General features: G+C 43.2%; 1 protein-coding gene across 1 annotated transcript; it reads right to left on the minus strand.

Annotated features, from left to right (window-relative positions):
• Window positions 1-4,437: 4,437 nt before the first annotated feature.
• Window positions 4,438-21,086, minus strand: LOC311143009 (mitogen-activated protein kinase kinase kinase kinase 2-like; the record flags this gene model as incomplete). The annotated part of the gene is made up of 32 exons (XM_084178802.1): window positions 4,438-4,525; window positions 4,634-4,689; window positions 4,798-4,868; window positions 4,950-5,036; window positions 5,190-5,258; window positions 10,222-10,396; window positions 10,503-10,606; window positions 10,709-10,767; window positions 10,926-11,043; window positions 11,141-11,201; window positions 11,284-11,363; window positions 11,457-11,541; window positions 11,628-11,669; window positions 11,767-11,873; window positions 12,069-12,339; window positions 12,435-12,468; window positions 12,717-12,761; window positions 12,854-12,900; window positions 13,018-13,076; window positions 13,418-13,496; window positions 13,642-13,752; window positions 13,910-13,991; window positions 16,046-16,108; window positions 16,271-16,402; window positions 16,492-16,564; window positions 16,721-16,763; window positions 16,989-17,036; window positions 17,205-17,260; window positions 17,426-17,490; window positions 17,573-17,663; window positions 17,770-17,827; window positions 20,994-21,086. 32 exons carry the CDS (start codon window positions 21,084-21,086, stop codon window positions 4,438-4,440), a joined length of 2,652 nt encoding a protein of 883 aa, XP_084034928.1.
• Window positions 21,087-21,679: the final 593 nt, after the last annotated feature.

A 21,679-nucleotide genomic window follows, 5' to 3' on the forward strand; every position in this document is an offset into this window, starting at 1 on the left:
TTTCTGGAGAGACCTGAAAATAGCTGTGCAGCGACGCTCCCCATCCAACCTGACAGAGCTTGACAGAATCTGCAGAGAAGAATGGGAGAAACTCCCCAAATACAGGTGTGCCAAGCTTGTAGCGTCATAGCTGTAATTTCTGCCAAAGGTGCTTCAACAAAGTCCTGAGTAAAGGGTCTGAATACTTATATAAATGTAATATTTAAAGTTTTTAATCTTTAATAAATTTGCCAACATTTCTAAAAACCTGTTTTTGCTTTGTCATTATGGGGTATTGTGTGTTGATTGATGAGGGAAAAAAACAATTTAATCAATTTTATAATAAGGCTGTAATGTAACAAAATGTGGAAAAAGTCAAGGGGTCTGAATACTTTCCGACACTACCGTTCAAAAGTTTGGGGCCACAGAATTTTTTTAGAAAAGTAATTTTTCTTTCCATTAAAATAACATCAAATTGAGGCTCAGTTGGTAGAGCATTGCGCTTGCAACGCTAGGGTTGTGGGTTCAATTCCTATGGGGGGCCAGTATAAAAAAAATACAAAATAATACTTTTTTTTGAAATATCAGAAATACAGTGTAGACATTGCTAATGTTGTAAATGGCTATTGTAGCTGGAAACGGCTGATTTTTTATGGAATATCTACATAGGCGTACAGAGGCCCATTATCAGCAACCATCAGTCCTGTGTTCCAATGGCACGTTGTGTTTGCTAATCCAAGTTTATCATTTTAAAAGGCAAATTGATCATTAGAAAACCTTTTTGCAATTATGTTAGCACAGCTGAAAACTGTTGTGCTGATTAAAGAAGCAATAAAACTGGCCTTCTTGAGACTAGTTGAGTATCTGGAGCATCAGCAATTGTGGGTTCGATTACAGGCTCAAAGTGGCCAGAAACAAATAACTTTCTTCTGAAACTCATCAGTCTATTCTTGTTCTGAGAAATGAAGGCTATTCTATGCGAGAAATTGCCAAGAAACTGAAGATCTCGTACAAAGATGTGTACTACTCCCTTCACAGAACAGCGCAAACTGGCTCTAACCAGAATAGAAAGAGGAGTGGGAGGCCCTGATGCACAACTGAGCAAGAGGACAAATACATTAGAGTGTCTAGTTTGAGAAACAGGCGCCTCACAGGTCCTCAACTGGCAGCTTCATTAAATAGTACCCGCAAAACACCAGTCTCAACGTAAACAGTGAAGAGGTGACTCCGGGATGCTGACCTTCTAGGCAGAGTTGCAAAGAAAAAGCCATATCTCAGACTGCCCATCTTGGTCTTATATTTTTATTGGCCAGTCTGAGATATGGCTTTTTCTTTGCAACTCTGCCTAGATCTGTAACCTTCTATAAGATGCAATTTACATCCAAAATAAAGATTAGGGTCCTAAATAGTGAAATTCTCCTTTAAGGCAAAAATGAAAGTAGGGTGGTTGGTCAGGGTGGATGGGTGGGCTTATAACACAAACGTCTAGCACCCCAAAGGTTGCGAGTTCAACACTCATCACGGATAACATTTGCATTTTAGCAACTTTTCAACTACTTACTACTTTTTAGCTACTTTTCAACCCTTCCCCTAGCCGACCCTTCCCCTAATCTTAAACCTTTAACCTAACTCCTGAACTTAACTCTAACTCCTAACCTCGCTAACGTTAGCCAGCTAGCTAAAATTCATAACATATCATACATTTTGCAAATTCGTAACATATTATACGTTTTGCAAATTCGTAACATATAATATTAATTGTAATTCGTAACATATCATGATGGACAAATTAATACATACCATACAAAACATAACATATACTAGTTGGAGTGTCACCAATTTACGTACAGAATCATATGAAATGCTCTGAGACCAGGTTGGATTATGTTGACTTCAAATAAATAAAGAATTGGGTAGTGTGGGTAATTGGGCAGGTTAGCCACCAGGGGGAGACTCATCGAGGCATGGTGACAGAGGGAGTCTACATCATGCGGCGATGGCTCCCTCTGCTGGACGTGCCAGGTCTTGACGGGCTCTCCGGCCAGGACTAATTGGGGCTGATTATGGTTGGTGAGTAATCAAGGGGATGATTGCTCACCAGCTGGACGAGTCCCATAAAGCTGCCAGAAGGGCAGCACACAGTTGTGAGTACTGGGGAAGAGAGGTTACTCCCATATATAGTCTTGCTCAGTACCAGAGATAACGGAGGGAGCTCGGTTTTGTTCCCCACAGGATACAGCAAGACCCCGGAGCCCAGAAGACGGTATCCCGGAGGACGTCTCCTGGAGGAGACCTATTCTTTTCTCTTAGTTTATTATTTAAATAAACACCCTTGAAACCGAGCAAATACAATTCAGTCCGTGTCTGATCTGTGTAAATGTCTTGACCAAACCCCCTGGTCTGCCACAGTAGGTAAAGGGTCTTATTGAACATGTTGAGAAGTTCGATATTGCTTATGTGGAAGAATTACCGACAGTGTCGAAATCTATTCTTAATTCTGACTGCATATTTATTTGATAAAAATACATGCACTTAAAATAAACGGCCACTGACCAATGGCGAGCATCAATATGTTTAACTTGATATCAGAAAACGCCCTGAATTGCGGTCTGCAATTACACCTTTCTCCCTTGCCCTGTTCTAGAGAATGTTGTGTAAAAGCAGAGGAAGAGGCGAAGCGAAAGGTTTTACTTCGCCCAAAATCTGTCCACGAAAATAAGCCCAGGAAGTATGGAGGTCAATGAGTGTCGAATTTCAAAAAACAAAACATTTCATTGCTAATTTGCTACGTGAGGCTTATTTGATTTACATTTACATTTTTTTTTTTTTTTTTTTTTTTACATTTGATCGAATATAAGTTTCATAATGGTTAGGTTGTTACAAATGCACTGATATAAGTGGATGAACCGTGGCATGTTGGCAACTTTGAAAATAAATGACTTTATATCGGAGTTGTGCCTGTAGTCATTAATATAGAGGACCCATCATGGATATAACCCATTTTAGCATGGATATTGCCATTGAGGGCTTCCACCATTTTAAAGTAGTCAACTGGGTGGGGATTCCTATGAGTTGGACTCTGACTAGAGGGAGTACAGCTACGACTGGAAGTGACTTTTTCGTAGCAGGTTAGGAGACTTAGGTTAAGGTTAGGAAAAGGGTTAGGGTTAGCTAAAATGCCCTTCTAACCTGCTACGAAAAGTCACTTCTGGTCGTAGTTGTACTCCCTCTAGTCACAACCTATCAGTTGGGAGCAATCAGCCAATGAAGAATAAAATGTACTATTTTAAAATGGAGATAGCCTCAATGGCGCTGCCCATGCTGTCACAGACGGTATAATGGCACAGATACAAAGAATCCTTTATCTCTATGGCCTGTTGTTCACACACGTATCATCTGCCCTCTCATTGGCTAGAACGGTCCCACCTGATCTCGCTTCCTCCCGCCTGCCTTCCATCTTTGAGGACATGTATTTCCATTGTATTTTGTCAATATAATAGACAATCCTTGGTAAAATGACTCTGCAACATATCTTTGAGTGTATACAGTATATAGACATACTATAGCTATATAGACAAAACGGACAAAAAAAATTACAAACCAATATGGTTATGAATTATTTAACATTTGTGAATCAGAGCTTTACATGGTACCAAATATCTCTATTGTCAGCCTTGTTGACATTTGATACTGTTAATTAAAACACTGAAAAAACAATTATTGTCTCTGTTGTTATAATGTATCAACCCATGGTGAACAGGCAGACTATTTTTTTTGCTTGTAAATAAGTGTTTTTCACCACATATAACATTTATTGTTTATTTTTAGCAGACGCTCTTATCCAGAGCGACTTACATGAGCAATTAGGGTTAAGTGCCTTGCTCAAGGTCACATCGACAGATTTTTCACCTAGTCAGCTCAGGGATTAGAACCAGCGACCTTTCGGTTACTGGTACAACGCTCTTAACCTCTAAGCTACCTGCCGCCCCACAACTTCTTTTCAGTTAGTCTACACACAGAGCTGCATGATGCTTTCCACCTCAATCCATGGAAACTGGGTCCTGTACTTTACTTGTCTTCAGTACTGACACAGCAGTCTTGGGCTACAGTTCAACGTTTTTACCCAGTCACAGCCAGTCTGAAGAATTCACACAAGTGGGGTTTTAAATCCTTGACTGCAATGCCAAGATCTTTATGTAGCCTAGGCCACTAGTATTGTTTTGAACCACTGATATTCACAGGTCTATTTGGCAGTTGGATGTGAAGAAGCCTTGAGGAAAGCCCACTCCAATCAAAGCTCAGACAGTCCCAGCTGTGTCTCTTTGGCCAACCACTCGCCATAGTAGGCGGCCTTGCTCCTTGTTCCATCCTTATTCACTTTGTGCTCGTCCTTTTAGGAGTAGTAGGAGACTAATGTGTACTTCCTCGAGACAGAATGTCCTCCATTCTCTGATTTCCTCAGTAGCTACTCTCATGCCCTGTCAGGATGTACAAGTTGCTTAAGGCAGATGGATTGTCCGTGAGAGTACTCTGCAAGATAATGTCCCTGAGGAATAAAAGCATATGTTAATGTACATTTTTTATTTTGCTTCAGTAATTTGACAAATGTTTTGCTATCGAATTGCTATCAAACTCCCATAATTAAGAGACATGCCTTGAGGTTCCCAAGACTCTGAATATTCGACTTTCATCCGTGATCTCTTGTGTAACCTATGAAAAATGTCACAAACGTCACAATGTTATTTTATTGTCAATATGAGAGTTGACAATACAGTCTGACAATACAGAAAAGCTGGACTGGTGTTTTTTCTGCATTACCTCATCACTATGCAAGCTTCTACCTTTAAGCCCATGCTTCCAGAAGGCCAGAACACTGTCCTGCAAACATACTGCAAAGAACAATTTAGTCGCCTCCAATCCAAAGACACAAAGCTAAATGATTAGAATGCAGCACTCATCCATTCCCTTACCAAGAGTCTCAATGGAAAAGTCAAAAGTCAACTTTGAGGTCATCCCTTTGCTTGGATTGCCATCCAGGTTCACAATTTTCACAGTGTCTGCAAAGGTACAATGGGGAAATGGTCACAATTCAATCTTGCATTTTTTCTTCATTCAAGGGTCTTTACCACTCTGAATAGAACACTAGCACATTCAATGTTCCTGATGAAATTATACTGAAAGCAAAGTATTGAAAGAAAGAAGGAACTCACTCTCCAGAGCGATCAGGACTGTGTCTCTGTCCAGCTGAGTTACGTGCATCACCTTCAGAGATTGACTACCTGTGAAAACGTTACATAAACAATAACATCACAGCTTGCACACTGCTCGTCTGTTCTAGATCAGTGGTCACCAACCGTTGATCGCGATCGACTGGTCGATCGTCAAGGCATTCCTAGTCGATCAAATCGAGTGTGCCTACTGCGCTGGCCAAATATGGATAGCTCAAATCACCATGCCTACAGCTTCTATGACCACAGCAAAACGTATCCCCTCTCTCTGGTCAGTTTCACCGGAGGAAAGGAAGGAGAGAGTCTAATGCGGTGTTCAAAACAACTGGGAACTCGGAATCTATAACTTCCGAGCGTTCAAGACAACTGGGATCCGACTGGGACATTTTTCTTTAAACAGTCATCCAACTCAGAATTTCAAGTCTGACCTGAAGATGACCGACGTCATGATTTGACCTCGTTTTTTTCCCGAGTTCCCAATTGTCTTGAAATCACCATGACCATCAGATGCAGGTACCATCAGTAAAATAAAAAAGTTAATTATTTCCAAATTATTTATAACAACTGATCTATTTTGTTATCAAAGCTAAAGTTTTTTTAAATATAATATGGTCTGAGAAGAACAATATTGGCAGGCCAGGCATATAGCCAATATGCTGTGATAATGTATTAGGCCTACTGCACAAACTTCATTCCTACCATTGGAGTTATCCTTTTTAGATAAAACTATACTAAATATATTCACCTAATAATTGATTAAAACACTGTTTTGCAATGAATGTCTACAGTAGCCTCAGCAGCAGTCTGTAGGGTAGCACCAATCAAAATATCAGAGAATGAATCTAGTACTGAAAGCATAAGCTACGGCTAGCTAGCACTGCAGTGCATTCAATGTGGTGAGTAGTTGACTCAAAGAGAGAGAAAGACAATAGTTGAACAGTTTTGAACAAATTAATTTCTTCCAAAATTAAGGAGAAGCGAGAGAGAGAGAGAGAGAGCTAGCTATAGTTGGTTGTATTTTTTAAAAACGTTCCCTTTCACTTAGCTAGAGAATGCAGCTAGCTAGTTTAGCCTACTCAAACACCCGGCTCAAACAGAGAGGGACGGTATGTTAGCTAGCTGGCTATGGCTATCCAACACTATCCAGCACTGAAGTCCACAAGCAAAGGAACAAGGTGAGAGGAGCAGAAGGCATAGATGGTAGCGAGAAGGAATTATATATAACGAGCAAAGTGATCACGCTGTTTTCATGTGGCTGCTATGAAAGTGAACTGTGTTTGCGTGTGATCAGAGTTGTATTCTGTCCTTGAGCTGTTCTTGTCTATTAATGTTCTGTATTATGTCATGATTTGTGTGGACCCCAGGAAGAGTAGCTGCTGCTTTTGCAACAGCTAATGGGGATCCTAATAAAATACAGCCGATTCTGTTGATAAACGTTTCTTAAACGGAAGCAAACGGAACGAAACTGTCACACCCTGATCTGTTTCACCTGTCTTGTGATTGTCTTCAACACCCACCAGGTGTCTCCCATTACCTCATGTGTATTTATACCTGCGTTTTCTGTTTGTCTGTTGCCAGTTCGTCTTGTCCCGTCAAGTCCTACCAGTGTGTTCCCGTGCTCTAGTCTTTGCTTTTTCTAGTCTTCACAGTTCTGACCTTTCTGCCTGTCCTGGCCCTGATCCTGCCTGCTCTCCTGTACCTGCCTAACTCTGATTTGGATTACGACTCTTTGCCTGCCTTGACCTATCGATTGCCTGCCCCTTGTACTGTAATAAACTCTGAGACTCGTACTCGTACTGCCTCCTGTGTCTGCATCTGGGTCTTAGCCTGAGCCACGATAGTACGAACTGGCCATGACTGACCCAGCAGACTCGGACCAGCTTTGCAACGCTGTCTCCTCCCAAGGAGCCACCATTGGAAGACACGAGTGGTTACTACAAAGCCTTATGGAGGGACTCCATACCCTGGCAGAATGCCATGACCATGCGTTCAAGATTCCCAACTAGGCAGCAAGCCACAACAGTAACCCCCCAGCCTCTCCCTCATCTTTGAGCTGCAGCCTTCTTCATTCCCCTTGGACCGCGTGAAGATAGAGTACTTGATAATGCTGATGTCCGGGAGGGCCCTGCCTGGGCTATGGCAGTGTGGGAGCAACAGTCCACCGTTTGCCTCAGTCTGGAGGAGTTTGTGGCGGATGTACGAAAAGTGTTCGATTCTCCATTGTCTGGGGGAGAGGCTGCTCGTAAGCTGCTCCAACTATGTCAAGACTCCCTTAGTGTGGCAGACTATGCAGTGGATTTCCGCACGTTAGCGGCTGAGAGTGCCTGGAACCCAGAAGCCCTGTTCGACACGTTCCTTCACGGATTATCAAAGGTAATTAAAGACGAGCTCGCAGCCCGGGAGCTGCCCATGGACCTCGACTCCCTCATAGCCTTGACCATCTGGATCGATGGGCGGCTACGGGAACGTGGGAAGGAGAGGGGGTCTGATCCCTGTCGCCCTCGCTCGTCCTCAAATTCCACTTCGCCTCTGAGGAATCCCGGAAATCCCCGAAGTCTACATTTCCAAGAGAGTCCGGTGTCACCCGAGTTCCCTCTGACATCACCGAGGGCTGCCGACTCGCCTCCTCCGGAGCCCATGCAACTGGGCAGGGCTAGATTGTCTCCTGCTGAGCGCTTATGCAGACTGAACGCTAAGAGCTGTCTGTATTGTGGAGCTACGTGACATTTCTTATCTACCTGCCCATTAAAAGACCAGGCTCATCAGTAGGTATGAGTACACTGGTGAGCCGTAAGGGGAGTGTCCAATCTCCCTCTACTCGTAACCCCCTCTATGCTACCCTGTTGTGGGGAGACCAGTCCAAATCCATCCGGGTGCTCATTGACTCTGGGGCCGACGAGAGCTTTATGGACACTACCCTGGTGTTGGAGCTGGGTATCTCCACTCAACCCCTTTCCATCCTGATGGACGTCAGAGCGCTGGATGGGCGCTCTATGGCAGAGTCACTCACAATACGGTTCCTATCAACCTGCGAGTGTCAGGCAACCACATTGAGGTGATGCAGTTTCTGCTCTTGGAGTCTCCTCATGTACCCATGGTTTTGGGGTTTTCATGGCTCCAGAGGCACAACCCCCTAATCGACTGGGCTACGGGTTCCATCATGGGTTGGAGTCCACTTTGCCATGCCCATAGCCTGAAGTCGGCACAGCCTGTCCTGGGACGCCTTCCTGTGTGCTCGGAAGGAGCCTCTGACCTCTCCACCGTTCCCGCAGAGTACCAGGACCTCTGGGAGGCTTTCAGCAAGGCCCGCACCACATCTCTTCCCCCTCATCGGCCCTACGACTGTGCAATCAACCTTCTCCCGGTCACCGCACCGCCTCAGGGGTGACTTTATTCCTTTTCGGATCTGGAGACCAAAGTGCTGCAGGGATTATGCGTCCATCTGCCTCCCCCACTGGCGCAGGGTTCTTCTTTGTGGAGAAGAATGACAATACCCTGCATCCGTGTATTGACTACCAGGGTCTTAATGACATTACGGTTAAAAAACGTTACCTACTACCACTCATCACCTCGGCTTTCAAGCCTCTCCAGGGGGCGGTCATCTTCACCAAGTTGGACCTTCAGAACGCCTACCATCTGGTTTGGATACGGGAAGGAGACGAGTGGAAGACAGCCTTCAACACGGCTAGCGGGCACTACGAGTACCTGGTGATGCTGTTCGGTCTGACCAACGCTCCCACAGTGTTCCAGCCCCTGGTCCCATTTATCCTTGGACTTCGTCAAGGGTCTCCCTCTATCAGAGGGCAACACCACCATCCTTACGGTGGTGGATAGGTTTTCCAAAGCCACCCATTTTATCCCCCTTCCTAAGTTGCCCTCAGCTAAGGAGACGGCCCAGCTCAAGTTGCAGTATGTCTTCCGGATCCATGGACTTCCGGTCGACATGGTCTCCGATCACGGTCCACAGTTCTCATCCCCGTTCTGGAAGGCATTCTGCACCCTCATTGGGTCGTCGGCCAGCCTGTCCTCTGGTTTTCATCCCTAGTCTAACGGCCAGTCGGAACGAGCCAATCAGGACCAGGAGATGACTCTTCGTTGCATCGTCTCCACCAATCCCACCACCTGGAGCCAGCAACTTGTGTTTGTGGAATATGCCCGCAACACCCTTCCCTGTTCTGCTACTGGTCTCTCGGCTTTTGAGTGTTCCCTGGGATATCAGCCCCTGCTCTTCCCGGAGCAAGAGGAAGATGTCAGCATACCTTCTGCCCAGATGTTCGTACATCGCTGTCGCCGTACCTAGAAGAGAGCCCGGGCCGCTTTTCTCAAGACCACCTCCAGGTATCGACGACAGGCGGACCGCCACCGGACCCCTGCTCCCCGCTACCGTCTTGGGCAGAGGGTATGGCTTTCCATTTGGGATCTGCCCCGCCGGTGGAGTCCCGCAAACTTTCCCCACGTTTTATCGTCCCTTTCCCCATCTCTAAGGTCCTTAGCCCCTCTGCTGTTTGCCTTCTGTTGCCCCACACCCTCCGTATACATCCCACATTCCATGTGTCTAGAATTAAACCCCTGTCTCACAGCCTTTTGTCTCCTGTTTTTCTGTTGCCAGTTCGTCTTGTCCCGTTAAGTCCTACCAGCGTGTTCCGGTGTTTCCTGTGCTCTAGTCTTTGCTTTTTCTAGTCTTCCCAGTTCTGACCTTTCTGCCTATACTGACCCTGATCCTGCCTGCTGTCCTGTACCTGCCTGACTCTGATTTGGATTACAACTCTTTGCCTGCCTTGACCTACTCATTGCCTGCCCCTTGTACTGTAATAAACTCTGAAACTGGTACTATCCGCCTCATAACTGTTTCTATTAGGTTAATGTTATATTTTTTATGTCATGTTTAAAACAAATTCTGAGCGGTAGATCTCGGCTTGCTTTTTGACTGTGAAAGTGATCTTGACTCAGAAAAGGTTGGTGACTACTGGTCTAGATTAAACTAGATAAAATATCAAAATATTGATGGAGGTACCTGTCTGGCCTCTGGGTGTGTCATTCAGGTGGATGATGTCAAAGTGGACCTGCTCACAGGTCTTGACAGGGGCCTGTAGCCTACTCACACCCACACACACCTGTGGCAGCTCCTCTGTCTCCAGGACCAGCAGTTCAAAGATGGGGAGGGTTTCTGGGAGACTCACAGCGATATGCTGAGAGGGAGAGGAGAAAGCGGAACGGACAAGAATGCTTTGTGATGCTTTTCTATTTAAAAAACACAACGCTAACATTGTATAGAGATGCATTGGGAACACACACCTTGAGTTGCATGAACTTCTGAAGGGGCTCGTACCACAGCAGCAGGACAAGGCCAGTTGGTACCACAGCACACAAAAATGTGCTGTCAGTGTACGGGTTACGCACTGAGAAGAATAGATAAGGCAGAAGAGAGAGAGATATGTCATCTTAGACATAAATACTGTACAGTACATCTCCATTTTAGACTAAAATAACATGTTCCTTACCAACGCTGCAGCGTCGACAGCCTTTGGTGTCTGGTATCTTTCCAGACTCAGAAAACTTTCTACAAAGAGAACACATTAACATGACATCTTTTTTTTCCTGTACAATTTCCAGGATGATTTCTGTACAATTTCCTCTCACGCTAATATCAGTGAAAAGCAACATTGCTTGGGTATTTTCACTACGGCCTCTCTCTGCCCAGGAGTGGGGTGTCCCTACCTTGAGTTGATCCTCTGAGTGAGGCGGTGGGTGTTGATGGACAGGTGGCCCTGCCTCTTCGGGAGGTGTTGATCAAACAGGGTGGTCAGCCTCCGGGAGCACAGCTGGGATGATTTCCCTACGGAGCACAAAGACAGTCAACACACATCTAGATAGAACATACTGATAAGGTGTGTTGTAATTGTTGGTGTTGTGAGGGACACTGAGGGCCCTACCTGAGATAGACATTAGCACATTGTTCATGACATACAGCCAGCTGCACCTCTGGGGTAATAACTGAAAAACACAGAAAAGCTTTTTAAAAACAATTTTTTTGTTTTTCTACATTTATTTGATCTTATTGTATAATTGGTGGTACCTTCTCCATGGTGTCCTCATGGAGCTCGTTGAGGTTCAGGGTGTAGATGCCCTCCTCTGTCCCCAGGATGAGGTGTTGATCTGAGGGAGGATAGTCAGATATTCTCCCTGAGATCTGACTGGTTTGACAGAAGCTCTATTTACTGATTATTATCCTTTGTAACCTGTGCTTACCTTTGGTCTTTGGCAGGACCCATGTGACAGCGCAGTGGATCTTTAATGGACAGCCATTAAACACCTTGGAAAAACAGGCCCCCATCTAGAAAATATTGTGTGGTTCAATATGTATAATTTCAATGCATTATTTTCATATTGGTGGCTATATATCCAGGCATCTTCACTTACATGGACTTTGGGTGTGGGTGGAAGTCCATGGCAATCACCTCTCTGAAGAAGAAAAAAATCCACAGAATTATCTGTCGTCGTGTGTGCACAAGAGATGCATTTAATAGGTGTGTCAGTAACTTGTCTGATGGTGACCCACCACGTCCTCAGTTTTCCTCCTGAGTGTGCTCCATTCTGGAGCCAGTGGTGGCTGCTGGGCCTTGGAGGGTGTCTTTCCCACCCTCTGTCTCTCTGGCTCACTGCCCTCTGCAGGAACACACAGACCCATCACATTTACATATACATTTACGTCATTTATGGATTTGAGACTTTTCTAAATTGATCATGCAGATTTACATAATTAATAGTTGATGTCACTACTTTTCCACAATGACTTCATAGATTGTTTTAGTTAGTGTTTCTGTGTGTACAGGATGTGTTGTGTGTGAGTGGATGCTGTACCTTCAGAGGGAGAGGAGCAGTTGGAGGAAAGTGTGAAGTCAGAGAAGATGGTTTCAGCAAAGATGGTAGAGTTGAAGAGAGATGGGTCAGCCAGGGTGGAGTCTGTGAATGGAGGTGTGACATTGGGACGGGTGGAGTCACAGTTGACAGTAGATTCTATGGTGCTAGTAGAGTCAGTGGATGGGGAGATGGTATGCCTTGTGGCAGGACTGAGGACCCCACTCCTCTTCACCGTGCCAGATTTATCCATATCCTCATCTTCAGGAGAGTGCTGCAACAGATGAACACAGATGCTGGTGCGGTTCCACAGAAACAGTGTTGAGTGCCTGATAGGTTAAGATAATAACGTCTGTAGTTCTCTCTCACCTCAGCAGAGGGCGCTCTCTTTATGGTTAACCTCCTGCAATGGATATCAAACAGACAGAAATATACTATGTTATGGGAATTAACATATCTAGTGGTCTGGATGTGCAGTATTGTTTTAAATTCCAGATGTGCAGAAATATTTTAAATTCCTTTGCATTCAGCTTACTTGGTATGTTTGTTTGTAATGGGAATTAGATTTTGTTCCCTTTTGCCTTTGGTGTGTTATTGGTGAGGTAGGTAAGTGCTATAAAGAGATGTATATAGACAGTTTTATAGCCTCACCTTTCAAGCAACGCTTCCTCAACACACTCCAGTAGACTCCTGCACCTCAAATGTAGAGTAGATGAAGTTATTACTGCCTTCGTTAGTAATTTATTACGGGTGATTTGACATGGGAAGTAAAATAAACAGTAGCTTACGAGGAGTTATTTTCATCTCCTGTAATGCTCCATTCATCATATGATCCCTGTTGGGGAAAATATGTTTATGTACTGACAATTTGACAAATAAATGGATTGTTTTTCCATGTTGAACATGACGTTTGTATAACATAGAGGTTAGACACAGATGATAGGCTATTTACCAGGTCAGGAGAGGGCTCAGTCTCCTTCCTCATGGGAGGGCCAAATTTTAGCAGAGCAACTGGAAAACACAGTCACATAATCCCCACATATACATATGATCCAGAATAACACCTTTAAAATATTGAACACTGTACTAGAAAATCATCCTGATTATCATCATCATTTTCTGTTATGAAAATTACCAGTAAACCAACACCACACACTTGTTCTCACACTACTCTCTTTCATTTTATTTGAGTGGATGCTCAATCTTGGTGCCAGTGACTATCCCCTTGTGTCCTCCTGACTTTGGCTGCTTGCCACTGCATGCGGTAATGCTACTACGGCCATAACAATGGCTCATCAGTAACTCAAGAGACCTTGAGGAGCTGTGGATGCTAGGATCTGAGAGTTACTCACACTGCTCCTCAGACTGAGTCCTCTGGACCGACAGGTGTTTCCCTAAGGACTGGATCTTATCAGGGAATGCACTGCATGTCTGCAAACCCACACATACACAGTAGCATACAGATCATTAGTGACATATTTATCTTAGTAGTAGTAATCCACATAGTACAGTGTTGTGCCCAAGCATACATTTTAGGACAGGAGAGGAGAGCAGAGGAGAGGGGAGGAGAGCTCACCTCAAGATCACTCTCATCCATAGTGTGTGAGGTTTGTAGAACAGGGTTGCTGGCCATGTCCAGCAGTTCTATGGCCAGGGTCCTGGTCAGCAGCTGACTCACAAAGGGGTGCTGAGAAGAAAACAGGTAATGTGGGGAGTGTCGGTCACCTAAAGGACTACGTTCAGAAACTACATATAGTTTCTGCACTAGGGACATAAATTCAACAGGTTTTCATCAACTTTGATGCCATCTGCTTGTTCTCCTCAAAAGGATGGAACTTTTGTACCTGTAACAACTTCTCCGCAGTGGGCCGTTTGCGAGGGTTCTTGGTGAGGGATATTTTCACAAAGCTGTGAAAGTCAGCAGACCTAAACAGGAGAGAGACCACTGGTTATTACCACAGGGGCTCATGGGCTCCTAGACACTCACAGCAACATATACATTATTATTTTGTATTTATTTGTTTATTATTATTAATTTATTGGCCCGTCAACATTTTACTATTTTGTTACATATACATTATTCATACATTTTACATACATGGTACTTTTATACACAGTATTACATGTCAGAAATACAGTTTGATATACACATTAAATGGTACTCAGACATATCCGGTACAGTGGCTTGCGAAAATATTCACCCCCCTTGGCATTTTTCCTATTTTGTTGCCTTACAACCTGGAATTAAAATGGATTTTTGGGGTGTTTGTATCATTTGATTTACACAACATTCCATTCCAAGACATTTAAATGTTTCCCCTTAAACCACTCAAGTGTTGCTTTAGCAGTATGCTTAGGGTCATTGTCCTGCTGGAAGGTGAACCTCCATCCCAGTCTCAAATCTCTGGAAGACTGAAACAGGTTTCCCTCAAGAATTCCCCTTTATTTAGCGCCATCCATCATTCTTTAAATTCTGACCAGTTTCCCAGTCCCTGCCGATGAAAAACATCCCCACAGCATGATGCTGCCATCACCATGCTTCACTGTGGGGATGGTGTTCTCGGGGTGATGAGAGGTGTTGGGTTTGCGCCAGACATAGCATTTTCCTTGATGGCCAAAAAGCTCAATTTTAGTCTCATCTGACCAGAGTACCTTCTTCCATATGTTTGGGGAGTCTCCCACATGCCTTTTGGCGAACACCAAACGTGTTTGCTTATTTCTTTCTTCAAGCAATGGCTTTTTTCTGGCCACTCTTCCGTAAAGCCCAGCTCTGTGGAGTGTACGGCTTAAAGTGGTCCTATGGACAGATACTCCAATCTCCGCTATGGAGCTTTGCAGCACCTTCAGGGTTATCTTTGGTCTCTTTGTTGCCTCTCTGATTAATTCCCTACTTGCCTGATTCATGAGTTTTGGTGGGCGGCCCTCTCTTCGCAGGTTTGTTGTGGTGCCATATTCTTTCCATTTTTTAATAATGGATTTAATGGTGCTCTGTGGGATGTTCAAAGTTTCTGATATTTTTTTGATCTGTACTTCTCCACAACTTTGTCCCTGACCTGCTTGGAGAGCTCCTTGGTCTTCATGGTGCCGCTTGCTTGGTAGTGCCCCTTTCTTAGTGGTGTTGCAGACTCTGGGGCCTTTCAGAACAGGTGTATCTATATTGAGATCATGTGACAGATCATGTGACACTTAGATTGCAAACAGGTGGACTTTATTTAACTAATTATGTGACTTCTGAAGGTAATTGGTTGCACCAGATATTATTTAGGGGCTTCATAGCAAAGGGGGTGAATACATATGCACCCACCACTTTCCCATATTCATTTTCTAGAATTTTTTAAAAGTAGTTATTTATTTCATTCCACCTCACCAATTTGGACTATTTTGTATATGTCCATTACATGAAATCCAAATAAAAAACAATTTAAATTACAGGTTGTAATGCAACAAAATAGGAAAAACGCCAAGGGGGATGAATACTTTTGCAAGGCACTGTATTTGAGCTGTTCTTGCCATAATATTGACTTGGTCTTTTACCAAATAGGGCTATCTTCTGTATACCCCCTCTACCTTGTCACAACACAACTGATTGGCTCAAACGCATTAAGAAGGAAAGAAATTCCACAAATTAACTTTTAACAAGGCACACCTGTTCATTGAAATGGATTCCAGGTGACAACCTCATGAAGCTGGTTGAGAGAATATCATGAATGCGCAAAGCTGTCATCAAGGCAAAGGGTGGCTATTTGAAGAATCTCAAATATAAAATATATTTTGATTTGTTTAGCACTTTTTTGGTTACTACATGATTCCATATGTGTTATTTAATAGTTTTGATGTCTTCACTATTATTCTACAATGTAGAAAATAGTAAAAATAAAGAAAAACCCTTGAATGAGTAGGGGTTCTAAAACTTTTGACCGGTAGTGTACATTATTAGTTCTGTAGCTCATATTACTTTTTAATTGTAAACTAACTTCTACCATTTGGTCTTGTCCTTCAGTTTGGGAGGCTGGAAGCTTCCCTTTGACATCACCATCAAGGCCCTGGGGGGGAAAAATCGAAATCTCATGATGCAGTGATCATTATCCAAATCTGATCTGTTAATATGACTGGATACAATAACTAGATTTAACTTAAACATTGTTATTACAGAATCTGTGTAATTATAATAATGAGAGGTGAAATCCCAGCAACTGTGCCCTCACCTCATGGGGTGCATGTCAAACATGGGAGGCTGAAGCTCTGCCAGCTCGATAGCGGTGATGCCCACTGCCCAGATGTCACATAGCTGGTTGTACCCGCCTTTCTTCTCCACTGCTGCCACCTCAGGTGCCATCCTAGAAGAGCAAAGCTGCCCGTGGATAACTATGGTAAACCATGACAATGGGCCATGTTTTGGTGCCATGGATGGACTTAGATCACTCACCAGTAAGGCGTGCCTATGAAGGACTTTCTCTTGGCAACGGAGGCATTGATCTCAGCTGCAACGCCAAAATCCGCTGGAGGGAAACAATGGTGTGAGAGAGGTGGAGACAATTATTTTAGTAAATCTTTAAAATAAAAATATTTACTTAAGGACTAAGTGTGTACGCGGGAGAGGGAGAGAGGATATGTGAGAGTGAGTGACAGTGTGAGGATGGAGGACAGTCACTGACCCAGTTTAACATCTCCTCGCTCTGTCAGAAGAACGTTGGCTCCCTGTTAAGAACCCACAGTGACACAATGAGTGCACCGTCTCACGCTCTCCCTTTGGGACAGTCGCAAGCTCCAAATACACACATACATTTACACTTGCATATTTGCAAAAATACATTTCTGTAAGTATGAAGTAGTTCCAAAGCGCCAGACCAAATGATTCAATTCAAATGAGTTGTAGAGCAAATTGTTTAAATGTTTTGTATTCAACAGGATTCTATACATTACCTTTATGTCTCTGTGCATTTTTCCAGTCTCATGTAAGTGATGCAGTCCCTGCAAACACAGAAAACCCAATGACAGTGGTATCTCAGCGCAACAGTCAAGCACGAGGTTTATGAATTTACGATGTAAGTAATGTTACATCCAAATGGCAAGTTTCACAATAGAAAATTGTTAAATGCTTTATCCAATTAATAAAGCTGCATATCATTTCATTCTTACCTGTAGTGTTTCCCTACACACATATGCAATCTGCCTCTCATTCAGGGGGCCTGTAACTATGGAAACATAACATTTAAGTCTGTCAGGGCCAACATTGAAAAAGAGAATATGAGGTACACAGTAACTGGTTGAATCTTTACTTGAAACACTGGACGATGCCATTCATATACACTATCAATCAGGGTGGGGGTTAGGGGGGATGACATGTTCTCCAACTGTACCATGATAAATGTCCTGCAGGGAACCTCCTCCACAGTACTCCATGCAGATCCACAGCTTGTTATTTCTACCAAAGGAAGAGGCACACCGTTAAAGGAATACCTCATTGAGTTTCATATCAAGTTTTAACGTTTGATTGCAGACCAAACCTGAGGTAGCTGCCGAAATAGGCCACAATGTTCTTGTGAGTGCATTCTTTAATCATGGTGATCTCCTGTTGGATAGATGATATATCATCACCTGAAGAGAGAGACGAGCAAACTCTAATTTATATTCAGGAATACCGCGACTCAATGTGATTAAGACAAAAACACAATCATACTTTGGGATATCATAAATATCCTACCAGGATCTAGTTTTACAACTTTGATTGCTGATACCACAGATGTCTTGATGTCTCGTGCCTATAGAGAAGAGAGTACACATTTTTTTGAGGTTTTCCTGATCATTTGACATTGTGATTTCATTTTTTGCTGTGAATGTTATGGGTACTGTCATGACCTTTCAAGTCATGAGTGCCACAGACTCTCAGTTATACAATGGGAAAACGAATAATTGCCGACCACGCATGAAAGTAGTTCTAGGTATATTACATTTAAACCAGGGTATTCACAAGGAACCAAACGGAAGCAAACTGAACGAAACTGTGAGAGAACTACCTGAATTTGTCAGATAAAAACTATATATTTTGTTGCAAAACACAACTGTTTGGGCTAATGATTACACCTCAGCCGATTAGGTATGCTATTTGAGGGCCTTGTGCTCACACTTTTTTTTCCACTGAGAAAACATAGGTGATAAGGGGAAGTACACCCTTACTGTATGTCTACAGATCATACAGACACAATGCTTATGTTACCAAGCAAAGCAGTGAAAGGCCACGTGGGAACTATGAGGCCCTTGAAAAAAGACATCTGATATGGAGCGGTACTCACTTCCTGTTTTGTTTCTGTCGTAAAAGACTTGCTGTGATTAAAGTCATGTAAAAGTAATGTATCATATTGCAGCAGAACTTTTACATCCTCGACCAAATGAGGCTATTATCGCTCATCTCAGCTCAAGATCACTTTCAAGACATGCCCTAGGCAACTAATCCTTCTCTTATTTCATGATGATTTATTGTTTATCTTTTCAATAGAACAATTAATTACAGAAATCTTTCCGATACTTTACAGGGGTTTCTTGGGTATGCTGCAGTGAATAATGATAAAGTCGATTTTTGCCATATCCGAATTTAGGTCAGGGTTCTGGCCTGTGTGTAAACAGTGAGTTTCTCACGGTTTTGACACGTCTTCCTTTCTCAACAAATGTTTGGTTTCCTGTTACCAACTGCTACATTCACGAAACAATCTCATATAACCACAAACTCATGGAGTATTTATTTCTGTACCATACTTTATTAACTTTATTTGGTGTGCTGGACTTTTTTAACACCTGACCATATACAGTGCATTCGGAGAGTATTCAGACCCCTTGGCCTTTTCCACATTTTGTTATGTTATAGCCTTATTCTAAAATTGATAAAATAGTTTTTTCCTCATCAATCACAATACCCCATAATACCCCATAATGACAAAGCAAAAACAGTTATTTTTTACATTTTTGCAAATGTAAAAAAATTAATACATGAAATATCACATTTACATAAGTATTTAGACCCTTTACTCAGTACTTTGTTGAAGCACCTTTTGCAGTGATTACAGCCTTCAGTCTCCTTGGGTATGACGCTACAAGCTTGGCACACCTGTATTTGGGGAGTTTCTCCCATTCTTCTCTGAAGATCCTCTCAAGCTCTGTCAGGTTGGATGGGGAATGTCGCTGCACAGCTATTTTCAGGTCTCTTCAGAGATGTTCAATCGTGTTCAAGTCCAGGCTCTGGCTGGGCCACTCAAGGACATTCAGAGACTTGTCCCGAAGCCACTCCTGCATTGTCTTGGCTGTGTGCTTAGGGTCGTTGTCCTGTTGGAAGGTGAACCTTCGCCCAAGTCAGAGGTCCTGAGCGCTCTGGAGCAGGTTTTCATCAAGGATCTCTCTGTACTTTGCTCTGTTAATCTTTCCATCAATCCTGACTAGTCTCCCAGTCCCTGCCGCTGAAAAACATCCCCACAGCATGATGCTGCCACCACAATGCTTCACCATATGGATGGTGCCAGGTTTCCTCCAGACGTGACGCTGGCATTCAGGCCAAAGAGTTCAATCTTGGTTTCATCAGACCAGAGAATCTTGTTTCTCATGGTCTGAGAGTCCTTTAGGTGCCTTTTGACAAACTCCAAGAGGGCTGTCATGTGCCTTTTACTGAGGTGTGGCTTCCGTCTGGCCATTCTACCATAAAGGCCTGATTGGTGGAGTGCTGCAGAGATGGTTGTCCTTCTGGAAGGTTCTCCCATCTCCACAAAGGAACTCTGGAGCTCTGTCAGACTGACCATTGGGTTCTTGGTCACCTCCCTGACCAAGGCCCTTCTCCCCCATTGCTCAGTTTGGCCGGGCGGCCAGCTCTAGGAAGAGTCTTGGTGGTTCCAAACTTCTTCCATTTAAGAATGATGGAAGCTACTGTGTTCCTGGGGACCTTCAACGCTGCAGACATTTTTTGGTACCCTTCCCCAGATCTATGCCTCGACACAATCCTGTCTCGGAGCTCTACGGACAATTCTTTCGACATCATGGCTTGGTTTTTGCACTGTCAACTGTGGGACCTTATATAGACAGGTGTGTGCCTTTCCAAATCATGTCCAATCAATTGAATTTACAACAAGTGGACTCCAATCAAGTTGTAGAAACATCTCAAGGATTATCAATGGAAACAGGATGCACCTGAGCTCAAAGGGTCTGAATACTTATGCAAATAAGGTATTTCTGTTTTTATTTTTAATAAAGCTGCAAAAATGTCTAAAAACCTGTTTTTGCTTTGTCATTATGGGGTATTGTGTGTAGATTGATGAGGATTTTGTTTTTTAAATACATTTTAGAATAAGGCTGTAACGTACCAAAATGTGGAAAAAGTCAAGGGGTCTGAATAAATACTTTCCCAATGCACTGTATACTTAGAGTAAAAACTTTATCAGCATTTCCCTGCACCTTGTTAGTCTCGTAACCCGACCCTAGGCAAAATACATTGTGCGAGGCAACAAGTCTGCCTAGGGAGACTACAGCCATTCTGATGTTTAGCTCTGTATTCATGACAACCAAACATTCAATACAGTTATGGAGAGAGACCATGCAGCCTGCCTCCATGCACACATTGATGATCCTAAGGATGGTGAAATATCACTTTCTGGCAACATTATATCAGGATTTATTTATTTTTTATCTCAAAACTATTTCTAGCATTTTTGATTAATAAAACCATCACATTCTGTTTTTGAACGTTGACTGCAGTCAACATAGGACTAAGGCTAGAAATAACCATCTATTCGAACAGGTATGTGTCTGCTCAGGTCGTACAGTCATCATATGCAAAACAATCACAATTCGGGGGATGGATGCACATCCAGTAGCCTACAAAGGAGACCTACATTTCACTAAAGTTCAGAATCATATGCAAAATAGTGGAGCATGGTGAATTTAAAATACCTTAAATACATCTCCGTATGTACCACTCCCGATTCGCTGAATCAACTCGTAGTCCTCCAACGGGTTCGAGTAGGAGACACCAATTGCCTCCATCGCAGCAATGTCTGCCTTGACTCGCGCTGTCTAGCGACTAATGATGATTCTTATCCAAATGTCTGCACTTCCTCTGCAACAAACCATCAGAAGCAAAAGCCGAAATAAAAATGTCAGCTATAGACTACAGCCTTGGGATGCTCAGTGAACGGCAGCCTACCAGTGCCATGGCATTTTTGTAAATAATAAGGTATTGTTGTTGTTCCTGAATTAAGAAAATAATCAACATTTAGATTTTTTTCAGTGAAACAAAGCCATGTAAAAAAAATACTAATTGTCCACCAGTTCGGTTATAGTTGTGTTGAAATTATAGTATTTTTTCTTTCAATTTCATAAAAACATTTCTCTCTCTCTCTCTCTCTCGCTCTCTCGCTCTCTCTCTCTCTCTCTCTCTCTCTCTCTCTCTCTCTCTCTCTCTCTCTCTCTCTCTCTCTCTCTCTCTCTCTCTCTCTCTCTCTCTCTCTCTCTCTCTCTCTCACACACACACACACACACACAAACACACACACACAAACACAGCACACACATAGTAAATCCTGGGGAGAGCCAACAATTGGGAGAGCCCTTGAGGTTCTTGTGGTGATTGATTGATT

The sequence above is a fragment of the Coregonus lavaretus genome (genome assembly GCF_964263955.1).
Source record: "Coregonus lavaretus genome assembly, chromosome: 15".
NCBI lineage: Eukaryota > Metazoa > Chordata > Actinopteri > Salmoniformes > Salmonidae > Coregonus > Coregonus lavaretus.